Here is a 22034-nt window from a genome sequence, read left to right as displayed (position 1 = left end):
TCTTCAAGAACAGCTCCTTGTTCCTCCTCTTGTCTGTCTTTGAACCGATGCGTCGAGGCACGACGAAGAAAAGCCGACGAACGCGCATCATGCTCATCAGAATCAGCTGATGTTGTTACCGCCGGACAGCCTCAGCGTTATGCTCCTCCGTGAACAGCTGCACCATCACCTCGTCGTCGCTGTCCATCGCGGCAATCAGACGAACACCTGGCGGGCGGGGCGGTTGTGCTGCGGTGGCGGTGAGCTCTGTTTCGGGCGAAACAACGGCCGCCGGTCGAGGGGGTGGCGACCGTGTCGATGGACGTCGGATCTTGGAAATGCGGCGGTATCCATTGCAAGGAGGGGGGGCGCCGCGGCGACGTCGACGGTGGCGATCTAGAGGGGGAGGGAGTCGGCTCGGGCGTGGGTAGGAGGTGGGGAAAGCGGCCGCCTGGTTGCCAGGTGGAGCCCATGCTTGTTTTCCGAGGCGCCAGCGAGGCGATTCACGCCCTACGCGAAGGGGCCGGCACGGGGATGCCGACGATTATATTGGGGGCTCGAAAACTAGCCGGCGCCTTTTGGGATGTACCGGTGCGAGCTAAAAAACCACGACGGACCAAAACGCTATCGGAGCCGCTATGAGCGCGCCGGGTGGAGATGCTCTAATCTATTGAGAAAAACAAATAATAATGCCTTTTCTTATCATATAAATGTTTGTCGCAGGTTCCGTAAATCTAGACATGTTTTTATAGCTACTATCTACTAGTCCGAACAGTTTGAGTGTGCAACATTGTTGGTACGAATAATCCCCAGATCCACCGCGTCGCCCATTTTAGTCTGCCCAGACAACACGATGGACGCCACACGTGAGAGAGTCTCGTCTTCCTTGGCTCCGAAGCCAGCCAGACCGATCGCACCACTTGGGTCGGTCGCCACCGCGTCGCACGCCGGCCGGAAGAGGACGTTACCGCGTCCCCGACTACCAAAGCGGAAAGCAGCCCCAAACCCATCTCCCCCGATCTACCACCACCTCCACTTTGAATCCGCCTCGTCTCGCCTCGTCCAACTCCCCCAAAACCACCACACCAGCAGCTCAGATCGCTGCAGCCTAGGGCGGCGGGATGGCGTCGTCCGCGAGGCGGCGGCCGAGCCGCGGCGGGGGCCCGGAGCGGGTGGCGGAGAACTGGGAGCGGCTGGTGCGGGCGGCGCTGAAGCGGGACCGCGCGGGCGCCGGCTCCTCCGCCGCCGCGCACGGCGCGGGCGCGGGAGGCGTCGGCCTCGCCTCCGCCGTGCCGCCCTCGCTCGGCAGGACCACCAACATCGAGCACATCCTGCAGGCCGCCGACGACATCGAGGACGACGACCCCAACGTCGCGCGGATCCGTACGCGCCTCTCCCCCTTCGCTTCGCTGCTCGCTTGCTTGCTTGCTTGTTGCTACCGCTTCCCGGCCGCTCGCCGTGCCGCCTCGGCCTAAGGGTGCGGGGAAATGCCTCCGGGGTGGCCAATTCCGTGCCCACGCAGCGGGTTTCAGTTTATTTTACCGTGCTCGAATGCTTTGCGAACTTGGATTGGGCTCAGAGCTTCTAGTACTAGCATTCGTTGCCTGCTGATTCTGTGGTTTGCCACGGGCCTTTGCGGGGCCACTCCAACAGATAGGAGCGCGAGACCAGCTAGGCCAGAGTTCCCCTTGTAGATGCCTTTCTAAACGACCCTGACATAGCTTGATTTTACTCCGAATGCGATGGGGTGATGACCTGCAGTCGAACCTGCCTAGACTTGTGACTGGTACAATTCAGTCCATGCAGTGGGTTTTAGGGTTTTGTGCGCTCTCAGTCTCACATGCTTGGAATTTACTTTTGAGAAAAACAAATACACAAGGGCAGGCTCCTGCTCTGCCTTTATTTCAAGTTCTAAACGAAGAATTGTGTGCTAAGGCCTCACCTGGGATTAGGTCCACAACTCGTACTAACATTGCAAACCTTGTTGCTGACCTGGATAAACATACCTCTGCCTTGCAAATGCTTTCCAGATCAGTATCTTTCCATTGTACTGTACCTATGCTCGACAATGCTGATATTCGGTAGAGGAAATGCCGCTTTCGATATGTACTGTAGCTACTCCCTGTTTGTAAGTCCTTGCCGATTCGGATGATTTCACGGAGAAGAACATTGCTGACATTGTGCTTACATATGTACCCTTGCCTAGTTTATATGTGATTGTGATTTTCTGAGCGGCGGTTCATTGTCGCCCTACAGTCTGTGAACAAGCATACACCATGGCTCAAAATCTGGATCCAAGCAGTGATGGGAGAGGCGTTCTGCAGTTCAAAACCGGATTAGCATCTGTGATCAAGGTCTGCACAGCTCCCAGTTTTTTCCTTCCTGTTCAATCTCTCTTCCAATTGAGGGTTCCACTTTGGTGTCTAACTGTCTAATATGTATGTAATTCTACTCTGCAGCAAAAGCTAGCTAAGAAGGACGGCGCCTCCATTGACCGGCAGAATGACATCGAGGTGCTATGGAACTTCTATTTGGAGTACAAGAGCAGGCGTCGTGTTGATGATATGCAGCGAGAGCAGGAGAGAATGCGGGAATCTGGAAATTTTAGCACAGAGTATGTGCCTTTCTTGTTATCGTATATGTTGTGGTCTTATTTGTTTACATAAACACTAGTGCCGTAGCATTTTATATGTGACTAAATTTTTTTGCCTGGAAACTTCTCGCACCCTTTCATCCATCTCTGTTTAAGGAATAATCCACCTATATATGATGTACACCGAGTGCTAGGTTGCCCTTCTTTCTTAAGGTTTCTGAGCACAGTTATTTGCTGAAGTACTACTATTCATATTCTTCTCGCACTGCCTTTGTACGATTTAATGCATGCCAAATCATCTTCTGTACATTATAACATTTCTCATGAATATCCCATTTCTTACCTATGATCAGGATGGGAGCGAGGGCTGTGGAGATGAAAAAGATTTATGCTACTTTGAGGGCTTTGCTTGATGTTTTGGAAATTCTTGTTGGACAAGCACCAACTGATAGGCTTGGTAAACAAATTCTAGAGGAGGTAATTGCTTGAACATGATGTAACTGATCCTGCCACGACCTTTTGCAGTTATCTGTTCTATATTTGGTTGATGCCATATACACTAACATAGCTTTGACAGCCTGGATTACTCATGCTGGTTGCTTGAAAATTATGCTTCAGTGAACTGTTATTTTTTCTCATTGGACCTTTTCAGATAAAGAAAATAAAAAGATCAGATGCAGCCCTGAGAGGTGAACTGATGCCTTACAACATTATACCACTTGATTCAGCGTCCGTGGGAAATGTTGTTGGGTTCTTCCCTGAGGTATGGTGTTTATTCTTGTTATGGTTTTATCTTCTCATGCCTTGCCAAATATTCTTTCCTCATAATTGTCTTCACTGCCTCTTGCAACTCTATTAGGTCAGGGCTGCAGTTGCTGCAATTCAAAACTGTGAGGATCTGCCACGGTTTCCTTATGATACACCACAGCTGAGGCAGAAGGACATTTTTGACCTTCTTCAGTATGTATTTGGTTTCCAGGTTATATTTTCGACCTTCCATATTCTTCTTTGTTTCATTCATTTTAAACTGGACCCCCTGTTAAGTGTTTTGAATCATTTAATAGGGTATCTTGCGAGTGAATTGCCCTGAGACAGTCTGAATCACTCTGTTCTCTATAGTTCGATATTACACATATGTTCTTACATTTTGGTTGATCGATTCATCTAAGGACCATTTTGAGAAGCAGCCGGCAGTCAAGCTTGTGCATGTCAGACCTGTGTCTGTCTCAATATCTTTCTTTCGAGAAAACGCAAAAGACTTGCGTTTCATTTCATCATTGAAAAGATAGAGAGTTTTACAATCCTCCTAGCAGACTAAGTACAAAGGAAGATAAATCAGTGCAGTCTGTCTCAATATCTCATGCTTAGTTTTACATTTGTATAATATGTTAATACTTTGCTGCTCCAGCTAGTGCCGTGCTGCATGTTTTTAGCTGTCAATCAGCTGATGTTGAGACGCCACAGTTGGATTTCTTATGTTGTATGCCCTACTCTTATTTGTGCATGCATCTTTGATTCCTACTCCCATGTTCAGAAGAGGTCTTTGCATCCTGGTGGGGATCATGATCCGAATGATCATTAGGATCCGTCTATTAGGATCAAGATCATTATAATCTTTGTTGTGAAGACCTTCAGAGAGTGAAAAAATAGATACTCTATGTGCATAGTTTTTTCTGGGTGTGCTCAGCTTGAGATTCTTATGCTATTCGATTTAGTTACCTATCAAGCAACACTGTGGCAAGTTGTTCCTTCTTCTCTTTACTGCTGCTCCAGTTGCTTCTCATCTTGTTCATGATTCCTTTATGTTATTCTATGTGCACCGTGGAACTGAGCATCAACGTTAGTGCAATGACGTCCCCTTGCCGACGTGGTTCGACCCCTGTGGGGGTGGATTATATCTTGCTGGTTTATCTGACTGGTTCGATAAACCAGTGTATCTCTTCGTATTCTAAATAATGTGTGAGGAGGTGCAAGTACCCTTAGTTTCATTATTATTATTATTCTGCCTGCATTGCGTATCTAATGCGGCTGAATTTTTATTCATGTTTCAGGATGATAATGTTCGGAACCAGCGTGAAAATGTTACACTTACCTTAGCCAATGCTCAGTCCCGTCTCAGCTTACCTAATGAGACAGAACCGGTTAGTTCTCCCCCTTTCCTCATCTGGATACATCTGAATAAAAAAACATTTGGACATCTGGGTTGTGGAGTTCAATGAGATCCTTATCTCTGCTAATATAATATCTCATGTATTATTTGTTATTTTGGGCATTGACATGGTTTCAAATGCATGATATAATTTATGAGCATGATGTGTAAAAGTTTTTACACCACACATTACAAGAACCGATCATGGCTTATTTGGTGGGCCTTGCACCTTGGTGCAAAATATGCAAGGGGGGTGACAGGTTCAAAGTACCCTGAGGGAGGAAAGCCCCACTCCCCACTTATAGAAGTAAATGTGTTCACGTCATGCAGTCTTAAAACTGTCATCACCGTTAGCTTGATGGTCCAAGTAGCCTATATTGCCTATGTGGTCTATTTGATCAATCGCCTTGTTGTCTGCTTATACTTTATGCAAAAGTAAATTTTGTGTATACAATAGACATCTGAATAATTACTACCTCTGTCCATAAAAGAAAGTCTTAGATTTGTTTAAATTGGATGGGATCACTAAATAATTTTCAGCAAAAGTAAATTTTGTGTATACAATAGACACTATTTAGTGTATAGGTACATCCTAATTTAGACAAATCTACGACATCCTTCATGGACGGGGAGGGAGTATTATTGTTGCATCATATGCTAATTTGTTTTTCGCAATTAGAAGCCTATTTACCTTGTTCGTCTTATATGATTTGCCTGATGGACGAGACAAGGTTTTGCATAGTAAAACTGAACTTTGTAAGTAATAGATGAGGTACAAGTATCTATGAATCCAAAAATGCCTAGGTGTATTGCTCTTGGTACATCTACTTTCAACAAATTTGAGGCTCTTGACAAAAATGAAATCTTTTGACCTTCGTTATTATTTGTTGTGGCCATTTGTCAGGAATTTAGCTGTGTAATTTGATAACTCCAACACAATGTACAATAAATATACACATGAATCTTGTAGAAAATCGACGAGAGGGCTGTTACAGAAGTGTTCTGCAAAGTTTTGGACAACTACATAAAATGGTGTAGGTTCTTGGGCAAGCGTGTTGCATGGACCAGGTATTCTTACTACCTGTGAGCAGTTTCTTGCATGCTATTAAGTCCCTGGATGTGAGCAGTTTTCTTGCATATGCTATTAAGTCCCTGGATGCTTACCTGTTATTACCTTTTTTTGGTAGCCTCGAAGCAGTAAACAAGAACAGAAAAATCATACTGGTTGCTCTCTACTTTCTTATTTGGGGCGAAGCTGCAAATGTTCGCTTCCTTCCAGAATGCCTATGCTACATTTTCCACAATGTGAGTCCCTTCTTGTCCAATGTTGATGTTGTTTCCGAGGGATGCCATGTAGAGCAATATGAATCACCAATCGGTAGGCTCTTTTCTGTAGTAGATGATCTGGTCAGTTTGTGACGATGCAGCCTCATTTTGATATCTAAGTATCTTAGCTTCTTGGCAAGGTACTCTGTTATGGTTCAGTTTTGTAATTGTCAGAATGGGTGTTGCATTTCTATGCTTATCTAGCTAGTTAAATCATAGTTCACATAGTTATTTGTGAAGACTGTCACTGATGGTGTAGCTTTCCACCATTTTTGTTGAACTGCCTTTCTTTCAGGGAACACTCGTGTATACTGAATGGGATTATTATGCTATGGCACTCGCAGAAGTTTGCTTAATGCCGAAAAAATATTGTGAAGTAGTTTTTGTTGTAGATCCTCACTGTACAGTAGAAAAGTGGACACTGTATTTGATTCGATGTAATAAATGATATGTCCTCGAGAAACCAACTTCTTATTCATGGCGAGCTTAAGCTTTGCTCCTTTTGTGTTGTGTTTGAAATATATTCTTACTAGGGGAATAGTTCCACACTTCCACTGTATTTCTTTTGCAATATTTCTTTGTACAATTTGTTAAGCTTACAGATCCTTCTGGCATATATTCAGATGGCAAAGGAACTTGATGGGATTCTTGATTCATCTGAAGCCGAACCTGCAAAGAGCTGTATTACCAGTGATGGTTCCACTTCCTATCTAGAGAAAATAATTACTCCGATATATCAAACGATGTCGGCGGTAGGTTCATCTATGGCAGTTCCAGTTTGATTTTCAATCTTGTTTAACTGTTATGTCTATTATATTTGAATCGGTATTGCTTTGTAATTTTTTGCTATTTTTGTATTGGCACTGATCTCCTATATTCTGCTGGTACAGTTTGGTGCTTTACTGCTTTAAGCTCTAAGCATTTCTTGAGAACATGAATTGTTCACCCAGTCTCTTAGTTGGCTATATGTGAAAATAGATGGTTATTGTGGGCCATGTGGTTTCTTTGTCCTGTTTTGTTACTTAACATCTACGAAACATGTTTTTCCTGTAGTGTTACAATATATAAGCTGTTTACATAAGACATGACTTACCTTCTTTTTATTCGTATGTCTTCCTCAGGAGGCTAACAGTAACAATGATGGGAAGGCAGCACATTCTGCATGGCGAAATTATGATGACTTCAATGAATATTTCTGGTTTACTGTCCAACCATTGCGCCTTTGTGCTCTTTTCTCTTATATCCATTGCATCACTGTCTCTTACTATGTTCTGTTTCATATGTGTAGGTCGCGCTCATGCTTTGAACTCAATTGGCCACCTGCTGAGGGTTCCAAATTTTTGCGCAAGCCTGCGAAGAGGAAGCGTGTAAGTTGATCATGCATATTTGTTTTAGAGAAAGTAGTGTTGGAGCTATGGTATCTACTAGCTCTCACCCAGGACTCTCTCTCTCTCTATGAGCTTCACACTCACAGCTCTTTGTTTTGAGGTGCTTCACACACGCACACATGCACACAGGGCTTCTACTAGTTGGAAGCTTTATTAGATATCTCACTGATACAAGCTTAGTTACATGGGAGGGGTGGTACCCTATTTATACTTGTACATGACCCTTTAGATTGTTGCCATGTGGCATAATCCAAACCCTACACCATACTTCTAGAATACTCTACAAACTCTAGATATTTCTCACTACTAAATATCTCACTCTAGAACATTCCTACTTCTAGAGTTCTCTCTACATACCCTGGATACTTCATGACTAAGCTAGGTCTTTCTACTAGCCAACTACATTGACAAGATTACTTCTAACAAGTAGAAGTTTGGATGATACGTGTGGTACAAACAGTCGAACACTATACATGTGAAACTGTTAGAAACCTAGTCTTTACAGTGCAGTCGTTTGAGTTCCTTCTTTTGCATTACCTAGTTCTTATCTGTTGTTTTGTCATTGTATGTCATGGGCAGGGGCTTCACTGGCAGCAATAACATTCCTGCCGTTAGCCCGTTGCTATAGCACAGTGGTAGTAAATTGCCTGTTATCTTTTAGCTCGTATCACTTTTAATCTTCTAGGTTGATAAGTTCTCAAGAGTTTGAGTTTGAGTCAGCAAATTGGTAGTAGGCTCGTTTTGATTGGGTGTTAGACATAAGAGTTTAGACTTTTAGGTAATTAGGTGACAAGGCGGGTCAGCCCTATAAAAAGCTACAACCATTGTACCTTCAAACATCAAGCAAGAAGAAAAGCTCTCATCAATAGTCTTCTTCCTCTTAGGCAAACATTGGACATTCATCATTGCTTAATTTTACTACTCCTTATAGATTTTTTTTGTTGTACTAACTAAGGGGCTCGCTTTGACTTAACTGAAATAATTATACCTTTTTATGGAATATTCATCTATACCTTGTTCTGTATAATTATTTTTTTCTATACCAATGCGCCTTCTGATTTTAGTTTTTTCTACAGACCGGAAAGACCAACTTTGTTGAACATCGAACTTTTCTGCATTTGTACCGCAGTTTTCATCGCCTGTGGATTTTTCTCATATTAATGTTTCAGGTCAGTTTTTTATACTATGTTAACTTACGGGTATAAATATATCAAGAATTTATTGCTCTAAAGAGGCCTTCTCTCTTTCCCTCTGTGAATGGTGCTGCAGTGCTTAGCTATTATAGCCTTTCACCATGGGAAGATAAACCTTAGTACTATTAAAGTAGTACTTAGCGCTGGACCAGCCTTTTTCATCCTGAACTTCATCGAGTGTACGCTCTCTAATTTTTTTCTTCACGATCCCCCTTTTTCTGTGATGGCTTTGCATGTGTTGTCATTTATACATTTTACAAAGTTGTTACCTGGACTAGGACCTTATAACATTTGTATGTTGCTTATGCTACTCTTTTTGTGGCGGCTCTTATGTTTTGTAGGCTGCTTGGATGTGCTATTAATGTTCGGTGCATATAAGACAGCGAGAGGTTTTGCCATCTCAAGAATAGTTATCCGGTTCCTTTGGTTAGCTGCAGCTTCAACATTTGTAACCTATCTTTATGTGTGAGTACTTGTTTGTGTTTCGTTCTTAAGTCTTACCCTTTCTCCGTGTGCACTATGTTGCCTATTCATTTGAATGTTAAATATTGAACAGGAAAGTCTTAGATGAGAAAAATGCAAGAAATTCTGATTCAACTTATTTCCGGATCTATGCGCTTGTTCTGGGTGGTTATGCTGCGGTTAGGCTCGTATTTGCTTTGTTGGCCAAGATCCCAGCTTGCCACAGGCTATCAGATTTCTCTGACCGGTCACAGTTTTTCCAATTTTTCAAGTGGATATACCAAGTATGCATGTCTTCACTCTACATCGGGGTTTGCTAACACTTATGACGTTACGTGTTTACCTTGTTTCTCTTTTTTGCACCTAGGAACGATATTACATTGGACGGGGACTTTATGAAAGCATAAGCGACTACGCCAGGTTCTTTTCTTCTCATTTTCAGGAGTTTTGAACATTTTAATGCGAGACACCCTTAGATGTTATACTACTTCAAATCAAGATACTAATATCCACATGTGTAGGATTTGTAAAATTATGTGGGATGTTATTTGCATACTATGCTTTGTGACATGGTATCTGTTTCAGATCATCATGTTTCATGTCGAACTTTTGTTGTTACATCTGTTATGCTACATGTGGTCTCCTGGTGTGTTATTTACCTGTGAATTTTTTCTTATGCAGATACGTTATCTTTTGGTTGGTCATATTTGCCTGCAAGTTCACTTTTACCTATTTTCTCCAGGTGGTTATAACTGTCTTTCAGAAATCTGATGCTTACTTACTGTTTCTGTATCCAAAGTTATGTTGTTTATAGTGATCTTCCCTTTTGCAGATTCGTCCTTTAGTTGAACCAACCAATATAATTGTGCAACTCCATGATTTGGAGTATTCCTGGCATGATTTTGTATCAAAGGGTTAGTAGATTTGTGCATATTATACTAGCAGTGTTGTTTTATTTACTCCACATATTTATTCGAGGGAATAATTTGTTCCATTTCTTCGTCAAGGAGAAAATAATTACCATCTTACTTAAAGTACACTAGCAATGACACTTACATGCTGATGATATTTTTGTAGGAAATAAAAATGCTTTGACCATTCTCAGTCTATGGGCACCAGTTGTAGCTGTAAGTTTCCTGCATTGACCTTTAATCTTATTGGAGAGAAGTGAACTTTGCGAACAATAAATTACTTCACCATGTTTGTATATGCAGATATACCTGATGGACATTCACATTTGGTACACTCTTTTATCTGCTCTTGTTGGTGGTGTTATGGGTGCTAGACAGCGCCTTGGAGAGGTACCATCACCCGCTTATGCTTTTCTTGTGATTTGTAAACTGGATATCACTCTTACATGTGTCATTTAATGCAGATTCGCTCAATTGAAATGCTTCATAAACGTTTTGAGAGCTTTCCGGAAGCTTTTGCGAAGACTCTTTCCCCACAAAGGTCCTTAATACTACTCTTAATGTGTGCACATCTTTGTGGATCTGCTGCCATCTAGTTTAATTTTATTTTTTGAATTTTCATTTGCGATTGCAGGATATCTAACAGGCCAGTTGCTCAGGTAAACCAACCTCCAGTTATCACGTACCTTGTCTGTTAATTCCCGTAGAAGATTGTTCCACAGCACATCTCAAAATGCATCGCCCCCCGGCACAACACACACATCTTCTTTCTTATTACATCAATTGTTCAGAAAATTAGTTTTATGACCTGACACCACTCTGTTTCAGCTTGTGGTTTTGCTAACACCAAGTTAACTTAACTTTCTTAAACTCTGATGAAGTAATTATGGCCTGAACATATTATTGTTTAAAGGTTTCTTCTCCATTTACCTTTAAAATGATCACAGTAGTTGATTCTAGTTTTGTTTCCGAAATCCGTTAAGTGTAATATCTGGCTTTACTGAGCTCTGATCACCCTGAACACTAGGATTCTGAAGCTACTAAGATGTATGCCTCAATATTCTCCCCATTTTGGAACGAAATTATCAAGAGCTTACGGGAGGAGGACTATGTCAGTAACAGGTACAAGAAAAGATACACAGCTTTACCACTTCTAGCTAATTTTTTTTGCTTCGATTTCATGAAAGAATTTTCTTTCAGGGAGATGGATCTGCTTATGATGCCAAGTAATTGTGGAAACTTAAGACTTGTCCAGTGGCCGTTGTTTCTTCTTACTAGCAAGGTATACTAACTGAAATAAATTATATCTGTTTTCTTTTGCAAACACAGATCTATTTTTACGCATCAGGAACCAGTTGTTTGACTGCCATGAATCTGTTGGTTTCTTCATTTATAGATCATGTTGGCCAATGACTATGCATCAGACTGTAAAGACTCCCAATATGAGCTGTGGCACAGAATATCGAAAGATGAATATATGGCCTATGCTGTCAAGGAATGCTACTACAGCGCAGAAAGAATTCTAAATTCCTTAGTTGATGCTGAAGGGCAACGTTGGTATGTTTTCTTACTGAAAGATGAAGCATCTGATACTAACATCAACGTTATTCAGTGGTTGCCCTAAATTATGTCTTTGCTTACTTATGATGCATACTCCTGAACTATGTACAGGGTCGAACGTCTTTTTCGAGATCTCAATGAAAGCATAACACAGGGTTCACTTTTGGTGACTATAAATCTGAAGAAGTTACAATTAGTCCAATCACGACTTACGGGCCTGACAGGGCTTCTGGTAAGATTGCTACACCTGTGCTATGCGCCTCCACATAATTTCTTTTGAGCAGTGCTCGGTTGAGAGGTTATTATCGAGCTGTTTCGTGTTTCTTAAATTTATCGCAAGGTATTTTGAATGAAAGTCTTGTATATATATATTAGATACGCGATGAGACTGCTGACCGTGCAGCTGGTGTTACTAAAGCTCTACGTGAGCTCTATGAGGTTGTTACCCATGAGTTTCTTGCACCAAACTTAAGGTATGCAATGGAAAGCCACCTTTCGATTGCTGAAAGACAGCTGTTCCACAGTTCTACTCATTCAAATGCGTCTTCTCTTGCTGCAGGGAACAATTTGATACATGGCAATTACTGTTAAGAGCTAGAAATGAAGGGCGTTTATTCTCCAATATTTTCTGGCCAAAAGATCTGGAAATGGTACCCCCACCTCCCCTGCACAACTATGCGAAAATTTCTTAGTCGAAAAGTTCTTTTGCTATCTCCTCTTGTGATGCTACCGAACTACCAATTTACGGTATCACCACTAAAATGTCAGGACTGTTCTAGATATTTTTGGGATATTCTATGATGCTTCTGTGTGTCCATAGCATAGCAGCAGCCCTTAATAAAGGGATAAAAGATGATATGATACAAAACTGTCTCATCGCTCTTTTATGTTCTTATTGCTAGAGCTGTGTATTTGTGCTTTCAGAAAGAACAAGTTAAGCGACTACACTTACTTCTGACTGTCAAAGACTCTGCTGCGAACATTCCGAAAAATTTGGAAGCTCAGAGAAGACTGCAATTTTTCACCAATTCTTTGTTCATGGACATTCCCGAAGCAAAGCCTGTCTCTGAGATGATCCCTTTCTGGTACTATAAATGCTTATGAATTTATATGCTCTCGAGGAATAGGATCCTCTTAACACTTGCTTTGCAACAGTGTCTTTACCCCATACTACAGTGAGACGGTACTTTATAGCATGTCCGAGTTGTGTGTTGACAACGAAGATGGCATTTCTATACTTTTCTACCTTCAAAAAATCTTTCCTGGTAATTTTACGATCTTGATTTCCACTATTATTGCAACTTGTTATTCACAATGGTTATTTTTTTGGGTTTGACCAAAGCTCTTTATGCACCTTGTTTTACCTTTGTTCTATAAGTTGCTCGTTTGCATGAGTTATTGGGTACCTTCTCAACTTCTGAATGGTTTTATTGCTTCTTAATCTTGTTAATTTAAATGGCCATTAGTTATGACAGATCATGATGTTCTAGCCAATTTAGGAATATTATTAATTTTGATATCGGGGTAAAGGAATAAGTTGTAAATACAACTCCAATCAATTATCACAAATTCCCCACATGTCAATATGTGTGGTTCCTTGGTGAAATATTTTTTTCAGGTCACCTCAAAGAGGAAATTATTCTCCTCGTTTATTGTACCCAAATACTGATTAAGTCGTTAGGTTTACCAGGCATATAATTGGTAACTCATTTTATTGCAATCGGATTCTCATATACAAAGCATGCCCTTAATTTCTATGCTTATATGCTCTGGACTTTTATTTGGTTTGCAGATGAGTGGGCAAACTTCTTAGAACGAATTGGCCGTGGAGAATCATCGGAAGAAGATTTTAAGGAGAGTTCAAGTGATACCTTAGAACTGCGGTTTTGGGTATCATATCGTGGCCAAACTTTGGCAAGGACAGGTCAATTTGTTGCTTTATTTCTGTTGCCTGCAACTGAATGCTCATATTTTAGCAGAATATATGTGCAATAAATGCTAAAATGATCCATAAGCTTCATTTTGGTCCCAAACTGCATTTTTTTTTCTTCTTTGTAATTGATACATTTGTTGACTTCGTATTTCTTGCAGTGCGAGGAATGATGTACTACAGGAGAGCTTTAATGTTGCAGAGTTACCTGGAGAAGAGATATCTTGGAGGTGTGTATAGAGTTTGCTGCTGTACTAAATCAGTTAAACACATTTCCTGGTTAATTTCATCATTTTGTTTGTTCTATCAGGCATTGAAGATGGGTATTCTGCAGCTGAATATATTGACACTCAAGGGTATCAATTATCTCCTGATGCACGGGCGCAGGCAGATCTTAAATTCACTTACGTTGTTTCATGTCAAATATATGGACAGCAGAAGCAAAGGAAGGCTCCAGAGGCTGCGGATATTGCTCTTTTAATGCAAAGGTCAGTTTCTTGACTTGTATTTCTTGTGTAGGCTGTAATATAGATTGTGCGGACAATTGAATCTTTAATTCTTTTTGTGCTTATCAGTTGAGTTCTTTTTTATCAAGATGAGCATGATCTTCCTTCTTTCTTTTCATTATCTTGAGTTCCCTAACATGTTTTTCGTCGTGAGTTCTTCTATACAACTTTTAAACTTTTCCATTAGATAATACAGACTACGTATTGTTATAACTTGTAGAAATGAGGCCCTTCGGGTGGCTTTCATACATGAAGAAGATGGTGTATCTAGCGACGGAAATGCTATAAAAGAGTATCATTCGAAGCTAGTAAAGGCTGATATTCATGGAAAAGATCAAGTTAGTGAACTTCTATATTTGTTTGATTATTTATTTACCAATTATTTGGTGCATTTTCTACCAATTTGAAATCATTGGTGGATCCGCTACTCACTCCCTTCTTTTGATCCCACATAGTACCATGTTTAGCTTTATGACATTATTCCCCTTAGTTATTCTGGCAAATATGCCCTTCTCAAACAGCTGGTAATAGTGTTCTCACCTGTCATATATTGAATATGATAATAGGAAATAATATAGATTCTGGCTCCTTGCTACTGCACTGCCGATTCTAGTGGTAACCTATTTTCCGATCTACCAAACCAACTCCACTTTTGGCAGTAAGCACTATTGTTGCTGTAGCCTTAACTATGCTAGTATAAAATTTGATTATCCAAAATATAGAAGATGAAACTTTCAGGTTCTTGTCATCCATGATGTATTTTACCGACGTTACTCTCCACTAATCTCTTATGCTTTATTTTGCTGTAACTGGTGTATATAACTATATACAGGAAATATACTCCATTAAACTGCCTGGGAACCCTAAGCTTGGTGAGGGGAAACCTGAAAACCAAAATCATGCTATAATCTTTACTCGTGGAGATGCAGTACAGACAATCGATATGAATCAGGTATACTATTCTTCTACAATATTATCAGTACACCTTAAACCAGTGACCTTGTCAATTCTCAGTTCCTCACTGAATGTATCAGCTGTCTAGATTTTTATGTACTTTTGTGGTATTGGATCTGAGTTCCAGTAAGAACACTCTCATATGACATAATGGCTGATTTTAGGTTGTTCATGTCATTTTTTGAAAATATTTCTCAATATATGGATGCTGAGCTATGCATGATTCTGTTAGTGTTACAACTTACGTTCTGTGACGTTTTTGTTAAATTTGCCATACAGATGGATATTCTATGCTTTTGGTTTGCCTCTGTTTTTTGTGAGTAGAAATGAGTTTGTTATGTAAAAGTCGTAAGGAGAATATACAACCAAATGCCCTTCACTAGATACCTTCCTTTTATCTTATGCATGGTACACGTCATAGATGTTCATGATCCTTCTTTGTAACCCCAGACAGCCTTGATTGATAGAAGTTCTAATGTAGGATAATTATTTGGAGGAGGCAATGAAAATGAGGAATTTACTTGAAGAATTTCGTGGTAACCATGGAATACATTATCCCACAATTCTTGGTGTGCGGGAACATGTGTTTACGGGAAGGTATTATTTGACTATTCTTGGTTATTTTACCAACTATTGACATGTTTGTATCATTCTCTATCAACCTGTTCGATTTTATTTTTCTACAGTGTGTCTTCGCTGGCGTCATTTATGTCAAAACAGGAAACTAGTTTTGTTACTCTGGGGCAACGTGTTCTTGCTTACCTCAAGTGAGTAAATTTTGTAAACTATACTTTGGCTAGCTGTAGTGAATATCCGTGCTCATTGTTACTACATTTTCTATTTCTACCAATGAATGTGACAATAATTTCATTTTGGCGCAATTTAATTGCATTCTGTTATCGTTATCCAGGGTCCGAATGCACTACGGACATCCTGATGTTTTTGATCGGATATTTCATATAACCAGAGGCGGCATTAGCAAGGCTTCCCGGGTGATCAATATAAGTGAAGATATATATGCTGGTTCGTTTTTTGTGCTCTATACAATTAAGTTACATCATGAATGTGAAATATCAAGCTGCAGCGGTGGAAAAATTTACAAGAGTTCTGTTTTAAGCACCAAAAAACTGAGGCGGTCATGTCTGTTAATTATCACAGGGGTTAGGATGATAGGCGAAGTTGATAACTAACATTTAGTTTGGATCACTAGTGTTATCCGTACTTAGATACTGAAATACAATTACCAATTTTCAGGATTCAATTCAACTCTTCGCCAGGGCAATATCACGCACCATGAATATATCCAGGTTAGCTGTCCTGTTCACTTGCATTACAAAGTCTACAACATCGATAATAGGCATTTGGGTGCATACCGCATGTATATATGTTATGGTTTGCACAAGACAGTGGCCCAGAAGATTAAGATATTCATGTGTACGTGGAAACTTTTGTTTTTAAAGATGTCAATATGTGCATTGCACAAAACACATGTGGAACTGACATATATGGCACATACATCAGTTTCTATTATTTTCTTTCTGTTTAATGCATATGACCTAACATGCTTTACAATCAACGGAATCTTGTTATTTTTTAAATGCGCTTATGAATGTGTTTGCTTCTTTTCCAGGTTGGAAAAGGAAGGGATGTTGGTTTGAACCAGATTGCACTGTTCGAGGGGAAAGTTGCTGGCGGTAATGGCGAGCAAGTTCTCAGTCGAGATGTGTATCGTCTAGGGCAGTTGTTTGACTTCTTTAGGATGCTAACCTTCTTTTACACCACTGTTGGGTTTTATGTCTGCACAATGGTATTCGTCCTCTCCACCCTGCATCCTCGAGTTAACTTCACTTTCTTGCTGCTTGGTTGTGCCTGAATCATATGTTATGGGATTATGCATTATCAATGATGTCACTTTGAATAGATGCACCTAGAAGAGTTCTTTTATTGTGAGTTGCTCCTGTGCGGGAATGTTATGAATTGGTTTTAGTTGATTGTGAAGTACATCCTAAATCCACCAAAATTTTGTTTGAGGCTATAAAGACAGGTATGGATACCAGAATGGCGTCAAATACCGATCCTTCTTGAGTATTCTCAGTTTAGGATTTGCACAAACTTCTAAATCAACTTCCATAAGATTGATATGTTACCTTCACCTAAAACCTAGATCATGTTGAAGGACTTCTGGATATAGTTTATATATTGTTACATAGACATCCTGTCTTTCTTTCTACTAGCTTCTCAATTTTATTCACTTGATAGTTAGCTAAGAGCATATGCTAAAAAAAACTACACTAATGATGATCCATATATAATCATTGTCTTGAAAATTGGATTGTTCATGTTTATTATTTAGCTGGCTGCATACATGATCTGTCATATGCATATATTTTTATAATGTCTATCTTTACATGTTCATGCTTTTAATGACAATAAGTTGTTGACTTATTTCTTTGTTTATGTGTGCATGCAGATGACTGTTTTAACTGTGTATGTCTTCTTGTATGGGAGGGTGTATCTGGTAAGTTTCAAATTCCTATTTTGTTATGCTTTTAGCTGATGCAATTTCTTTCCTGAATGTTACTTCTGTGGTTTAAAATTGTAAATTGAATTAAAACTTCTAGGCACTCTCTGGACTCGACCATTCAATATCTCGCAAAGCTAGGTTCCTGGGAAACACTGCCCTTGATGCTGCTCTAAATGCTCAGTTTCTGGTCCAGATTGGTGTTTTTACAGCCGTACCAATGATAATGGGTTTCATTTTGGAGTTGGGGCTAATGAAGGTATTCCATTTGTTCTTCCTACTTATATGGTGATAATGATCTTGTATTCACATTATAGTTTTGAACCTCTGCAGGCTATTTTCAGTTTTATTACAATGCAACTACAGTTCTGCTCGGTATTTTTCACCTTCTCACTTGGAACTAGAACACATTATTTTGGCAGAACAATCCTTCATGGTGGTGCCAAGGTACAGACGTCGTGTTAATGTTCACAAATATTACTTGTTCTTACTCTGCTGATGCATGATTCTCTACGCAGTATCGTGCTACTGGACGAGGTTTTGTTGTTCGTCACATAAAGTTTGCTGACAATTATAGGCTCTATTCTCGAAGCCACTTTGTCAAAGCGTAAGTGTCTACTTTTAATCAATCAAGTGAATTTCTACGGATAATTCATCTGCATAAGTAATGGTCACACAAGTCCATCTTCACCACATGGAATAGTGCACAGCTTTAGTGCCATATTCCTTGCTAGCATCGCCGTGTTACTGTGTATAGCCTGATTTTTTTCTGTGTATTCACATTGGTGAGGACAAGGCTGGCTGGGTGTATTATAGCCTGCAAAGGTTTGCAGAAATTACTGGAGTGGCTAAACTATTACGGAGTATTATTTTGAAAGGGGATGAAAATACTATTTGCTTTTGGAAATCAACTGAGCCCAGCTGTTGGTTGCCCAATTCTGTCTTCTCCTGTTTCTCTCCAAGTACAAATAAGACTTCTGGCAACCCCTAATTTCGAGATATTAAAATTTTAATTGTTCTAGTGTTTTGCAGCAAATGGCAGCAACTTTGCAGTCTTCATTGGCTAATTATCATTTCATGATTTGCTTCAGCAAATACAAACCATTTATATTTGTCTTGGAGTCAGTTTTGTTCCTTTATTTGTTTTAATATTGCCAGGATCTAACTCAATGCATTGCATCTTCAATTCCAGTTATAGTGTTTTTGCTAGCATTACTTGGAGATCAGTCTGACGGGTATATTGTTGCAGGCTGGAGGTTGCTCTCCTGCTCATTGTCTACATTGCGTATGGATACACGAAGGGCGGGTCATCATCCTTTATTCTGTTGACTATCAGTAGTTGGATCATGGTTATGTCTTGGCTTTTTGCGCCATACATTTTCAACCCTTCTGGTTTTGAGTGGCAAAAGTATGTTAAGACCAATCCTATCCTTTCCCTTTAGATTGTTGTTGGCATTCAAGCAACCTGACCGATGTTTGGGAGACTGAGAACTTGTTTTAATTCTTTCCTTTGTAGATAGAAAACCAGCTCTACTGTGACGAAACATATAAAATTATAGGATGACAATATATGCACAGATTTATGATATCTGCATGCTCATCATGCTAGTCTTAGAAATATGAATGGAAGATGCATTTTGTTGATTCACTTTGCATGGATGTAATTGCTATCTTATTTCTTGTTTTTCTGCTTTACCATTACTTACTCCCATTTTTAACGTCAGAACTGTTGAGGACTTCGATGACTGGACAAATTGGTTATTCTATAAAGGAGGAGTTGGTGTAAAGGGAGAAAATAGCTGGGAATCTTGGTGGGACGAGGAGCAGGTCAGTAACCATGTCGTTGCGTGCTAAAATCTATTTGTTTAAGCCCTCTGCTTCTTATTCTTGTCCTTGGCACTTTTTTCTGTTACTTATATAATGTGTTTATACAGGCTCACATCCAGACATTTAGGGGACGTATCCTGGAGACTATCCTGAGCCTCAGATTTCTTATCTTCCAGTACGGCATTGTGTACAAGCTTAAACTGACTGCACATAATACATCTTTGGCAGTAAGTGAAGAGCCATCTCATTTAGTAGTTGTTGACTGTGGAACAAATTCATTTGCTCTCTCAGCTAATTGTTTGTGTGCTGCTTTACACCCAATATTTCCTTAAATTTCAGCCTTCTGTTTACGTTGGCTGTGTAAGTGAGCAGTAGTGTGTTAGGTATCCACTGTTCCGTCTCTAGCGAAAATGTGTGGTTGAGTACACATTAATCTTATAATATGTCAATGGACTCCCTCATTTTGGTTCTATAGTGTTTTTTTGAAACAAGGCAAAATATTTGACATTTCACTGATCAAGAATACAATTGGCCAGTTAATAGTTTTGTTTTGTGATTAGTTTAAGTTTGTTAATGTGCAAGTTGAATAAACATGCTTGAAGTTTGATGTTGTACATTTATTTCCATTCCATGTTCAAATGAAGTTGCGAACAATACTGTAACTGATCCCTGATTTTCTTTCCCACCAAGTCTTGTTAGTTCTAACATCTGATGTATCTAATGCCTTTTGTTACTGTTCAGATTTATGGCTTCTCATGGATTGTACTTCTTGTTCTGGTCCTTCTATTTAAGGTGTTATATCAATTCCTTATATTTTCATCTATTTCATGATTGTACATTAACTGAGCCAATTTGCCTAAGTTGTTCTATTCTTCTTCAGCTTTTCACTGCAACTCCAAAGAAGTCGACTGCCTTGCCGACTTTTGTTCGGTTCCTACAGGGCCTCCTTGCACTTGGCATAATTGCAGCAATTGCTTGCCTGATTGGGTTTACAGACTTCACAATTGCTGATCTATTTGCAAGTGCACTAGCTTTTCTAGCAACTGGATGGTGTGTTCTATGTGTAAGTACAACAGCCTTTGTTTTCATTTCTCTACATCATTGCCTGCACTTTCTGCCTTGGTGCATATTTCGCCACATGCCTCTAACTTGTTGCTTCTCATGGCAGTTGGCCATCGCATGGAAGCGTCTTGTGAAGACACTTGGGCTCTGGGACTCCGTCCGAGAGATCGCTAGGATGTACGATGCTGGGATGGGCGCTGTTATCTTCGCTCCCATTGTGTTTTTCTCATGGTTCCCCTTTGTCTCCACCTTCCAATCAAGGATCCTCTTCAACCAGGCTTTTAGCCGTGGTTTGGAGATATCTCTCATCCTGGCGGGGAACAAGGCGAACCAGGAGTCATGAAAAAGCCCCATCTGCAATCCAACCTGTGTGTTTTGTGTTGTATATTGCTGTAGTCAACTAGAGAACAGTAGGTTCGAAAGACATGTACATAGTGTCTCTAGTACTTGGGAGCTAATGCCAGCTTTAGACGTGTGCATATTGGTCTCTTGCTTGTAGGTTTGAGTAGCAACATGTAATTTTGATCATCTGGTGAGCAAGTTTGAGTAACTAGTTGCTAACGATGAAATCTTTCCTCAGAGCCAGTCTATGGTTCCGAAATGCTTAACTGTTCACGCCTCTTATGTATCTGTTACTTTCTTATGGAGTTAAGTATGCCGCCAAGAGTTGCTATTTGCTGTTGCTCTCGATACTTAAGCCGTGGAACTTGAACTGCAAGATGGGAACTAATCAAACAGAAGCTACTAATCAAAGAAACATGCTGAGAGCTGGGTTCAGTTTCCTACGTCCATATCATGCCACTGGGTTTCACCCCCCGCACCACCAAAAAGTATAACTTGTTGCTGGAAACTTTTGCAAATTGATGGTTCTCTGCAAGCAACACTTGCCGGCAAGGTAAGCAATAAACAAGTCAACATGTTCACCAAGCATGGACATCTTCACAAGCCTGGACACATCATTCAATGTTTTGTTTGTCCTCATATGCAGGCGATTCTAGTCTCAGTTTGGTAAATTTTCTGCTGAATTATGTCACCTTTAGATGAGAGATGTAAGAGGAAAAGGTTTGGTAAATGTGCATGCATACATGCATGATCAAGCTAACTAACTAGGGGCCGTAACTAAGAACTGACTGGCTGTTTTACCACGTGAAGGATTAGAACACCTTTTCGATGGATCCAGATTATGTGCTGAGCGGTCGAAGATGACTGTTGTATCCTTATCTGTTGTTACTGTTTTGTTGCCCGATTCAATGTATTGAAGTGTTAGACCTTGCCCATTTCCTCGATGCGAGCTACATAATTATATGGTTTTGCAGCTTGTGACTTTAATGTTAATGCTGTCTATGACTGTAATTTTAATTCCTGACGATTCTTTTAATAAGGGGCGGAGCTCTTCATGCTAACCCTGATGCGTCAAAGATATCTTTTACTAGTAGTTGTGCGCCAAGGGGATCCGTTGTCTCCGATACTATTTAACATTGTTGCCGATATGTTGGCTATCCTTATTTCTCGGGCTAAGGAAGAAGGGAAAGTTGGAAGTTTGTTACCACATCTGATTGACGGAGGGATTTCTATATTGCAATATGCGGATGATACGATTTTATTTATGGAACATGATATAGCTAAAGCGATTAATATGAAGCTTATTCTCTCTTTTTTTGAACAATTATCAG

General features: G+C 40.2%; 1 protein-coding gene across 1 annotated transcript; it reads left to right on the top strand.

The window, feature by feature from the left end:
• The first annotated feature begins 1100 nt into the window (after nucleotides 1–1100).
• LOC124684924 (callose synthase 10-like) lies at nucleotides 1101–20962 on the top strand. Its single transcript, XM_047219181.1, has 51 exons — nucleotides 1101–1362; nucleotides 2236–2333; nucleotides 2439–2593; nucleotides 2926–3049; nucleotides 3225–3335; nucleotides 3432–3551; nucleotides 4624–4713; nucleotides 5692–5789; nucleotides 5909–6026; nucleotides 6671–6799; nucleotides 7169–7245; nucleotides 7336–7414; nucleotides 8512–8604; nucleotides 8705–8807; nucleotides 8970–9093; nucleotides 9185–9374; nucleotides 9458–9510; nucleotides 9772–9832; nucleotides 9923–10004; nucleotides 10168–10217; nucleotides 10305–10391; nucleotides 10466–10542; nucleotides 10636–10660; nucleotides 11029–11123; nucleotides 11202–11283; nucleotides 11398–11558; nucleotides 11673–11793; nucleotides 11937–12034; nucleotides 12121–12211; nucleotides 12486–12646; nucleotides 12717–12826; nucleotides 13354–13485; nucleotides 13653–13721; nucleotides 13802–13979; nucleotides 14218–14335; nucleotides 14830–14949; nucleotides 15433–15548; nucleotides 15638–15718; nucleotides 15862–15974; nucleotides 16206–16258; nucleotides 16582–16758; nucleotides 17422–17469; nucleotides 17573–17731; nucleotides 17806–17919; nucleotides 17991–18079; nucleotides 18722–18880; nucleotides 19197–19299; nucleotides 19407–19526; nucleotides 20041–20091; nucleotides 20180–20362; nucleotides 20468–20962. Exons 1-51 carry the CDS (start codon nucleotides 1101–1103, stop codon nucleotides 20702–20704), a joined length of 5745 nt encoding a protein of 1914 aa, XP_047075137.1. The 3' UTR covers nucleotides 20705–20962.
• Nucleotides 20963–22034: the final 1072 nt, after the last annotated feature.

This window comes from Lolium rigidum, chromosome 1 (genome assembly GCF_022539505.1).
Source record: "Lolium rigidum isolate FL_2022 chromosome 1, APGP_CSIRO_Lrig_0.1, whole genome shotgun sequence".
NCBI classification, from domain to species: domain Eukaryota; kingdom Viridiplantae; phylum Streptophyta; class Magnoliopsida; order Poales; family Poaceae; genus Lolium; species Lolium rigidum.
The sequence above is the reverse complement of the archived record's forward strand: the minus strand, read 5'-3'. Positions and strand labels throughout refer to the sequence as shown.

Coding starts and splice junctions, on each gene's coding strand:
- LOC124684924 (XM_047219181.1), top strand. CDS start 1,101: ATGGCGTCGTCCGCGAGGCGGCGGCCGAGCCGCGGCGGGGGCCCGGAG. Junction 16,259..16,581: donor CGCACCATGAATATATCCAG/GTTAGCTGTCCT, acceptor CTTCTTTTCCAG/GTTGGAAAAGGAAGGGATGT. Junction 18,080..18,721: donor CGAAGCCACTTTGTCAAAGC/GTAAGTGTCTAC, acceptor ATATTGTTGCAG/GCTGGAGGTTGCTCTCCTGC.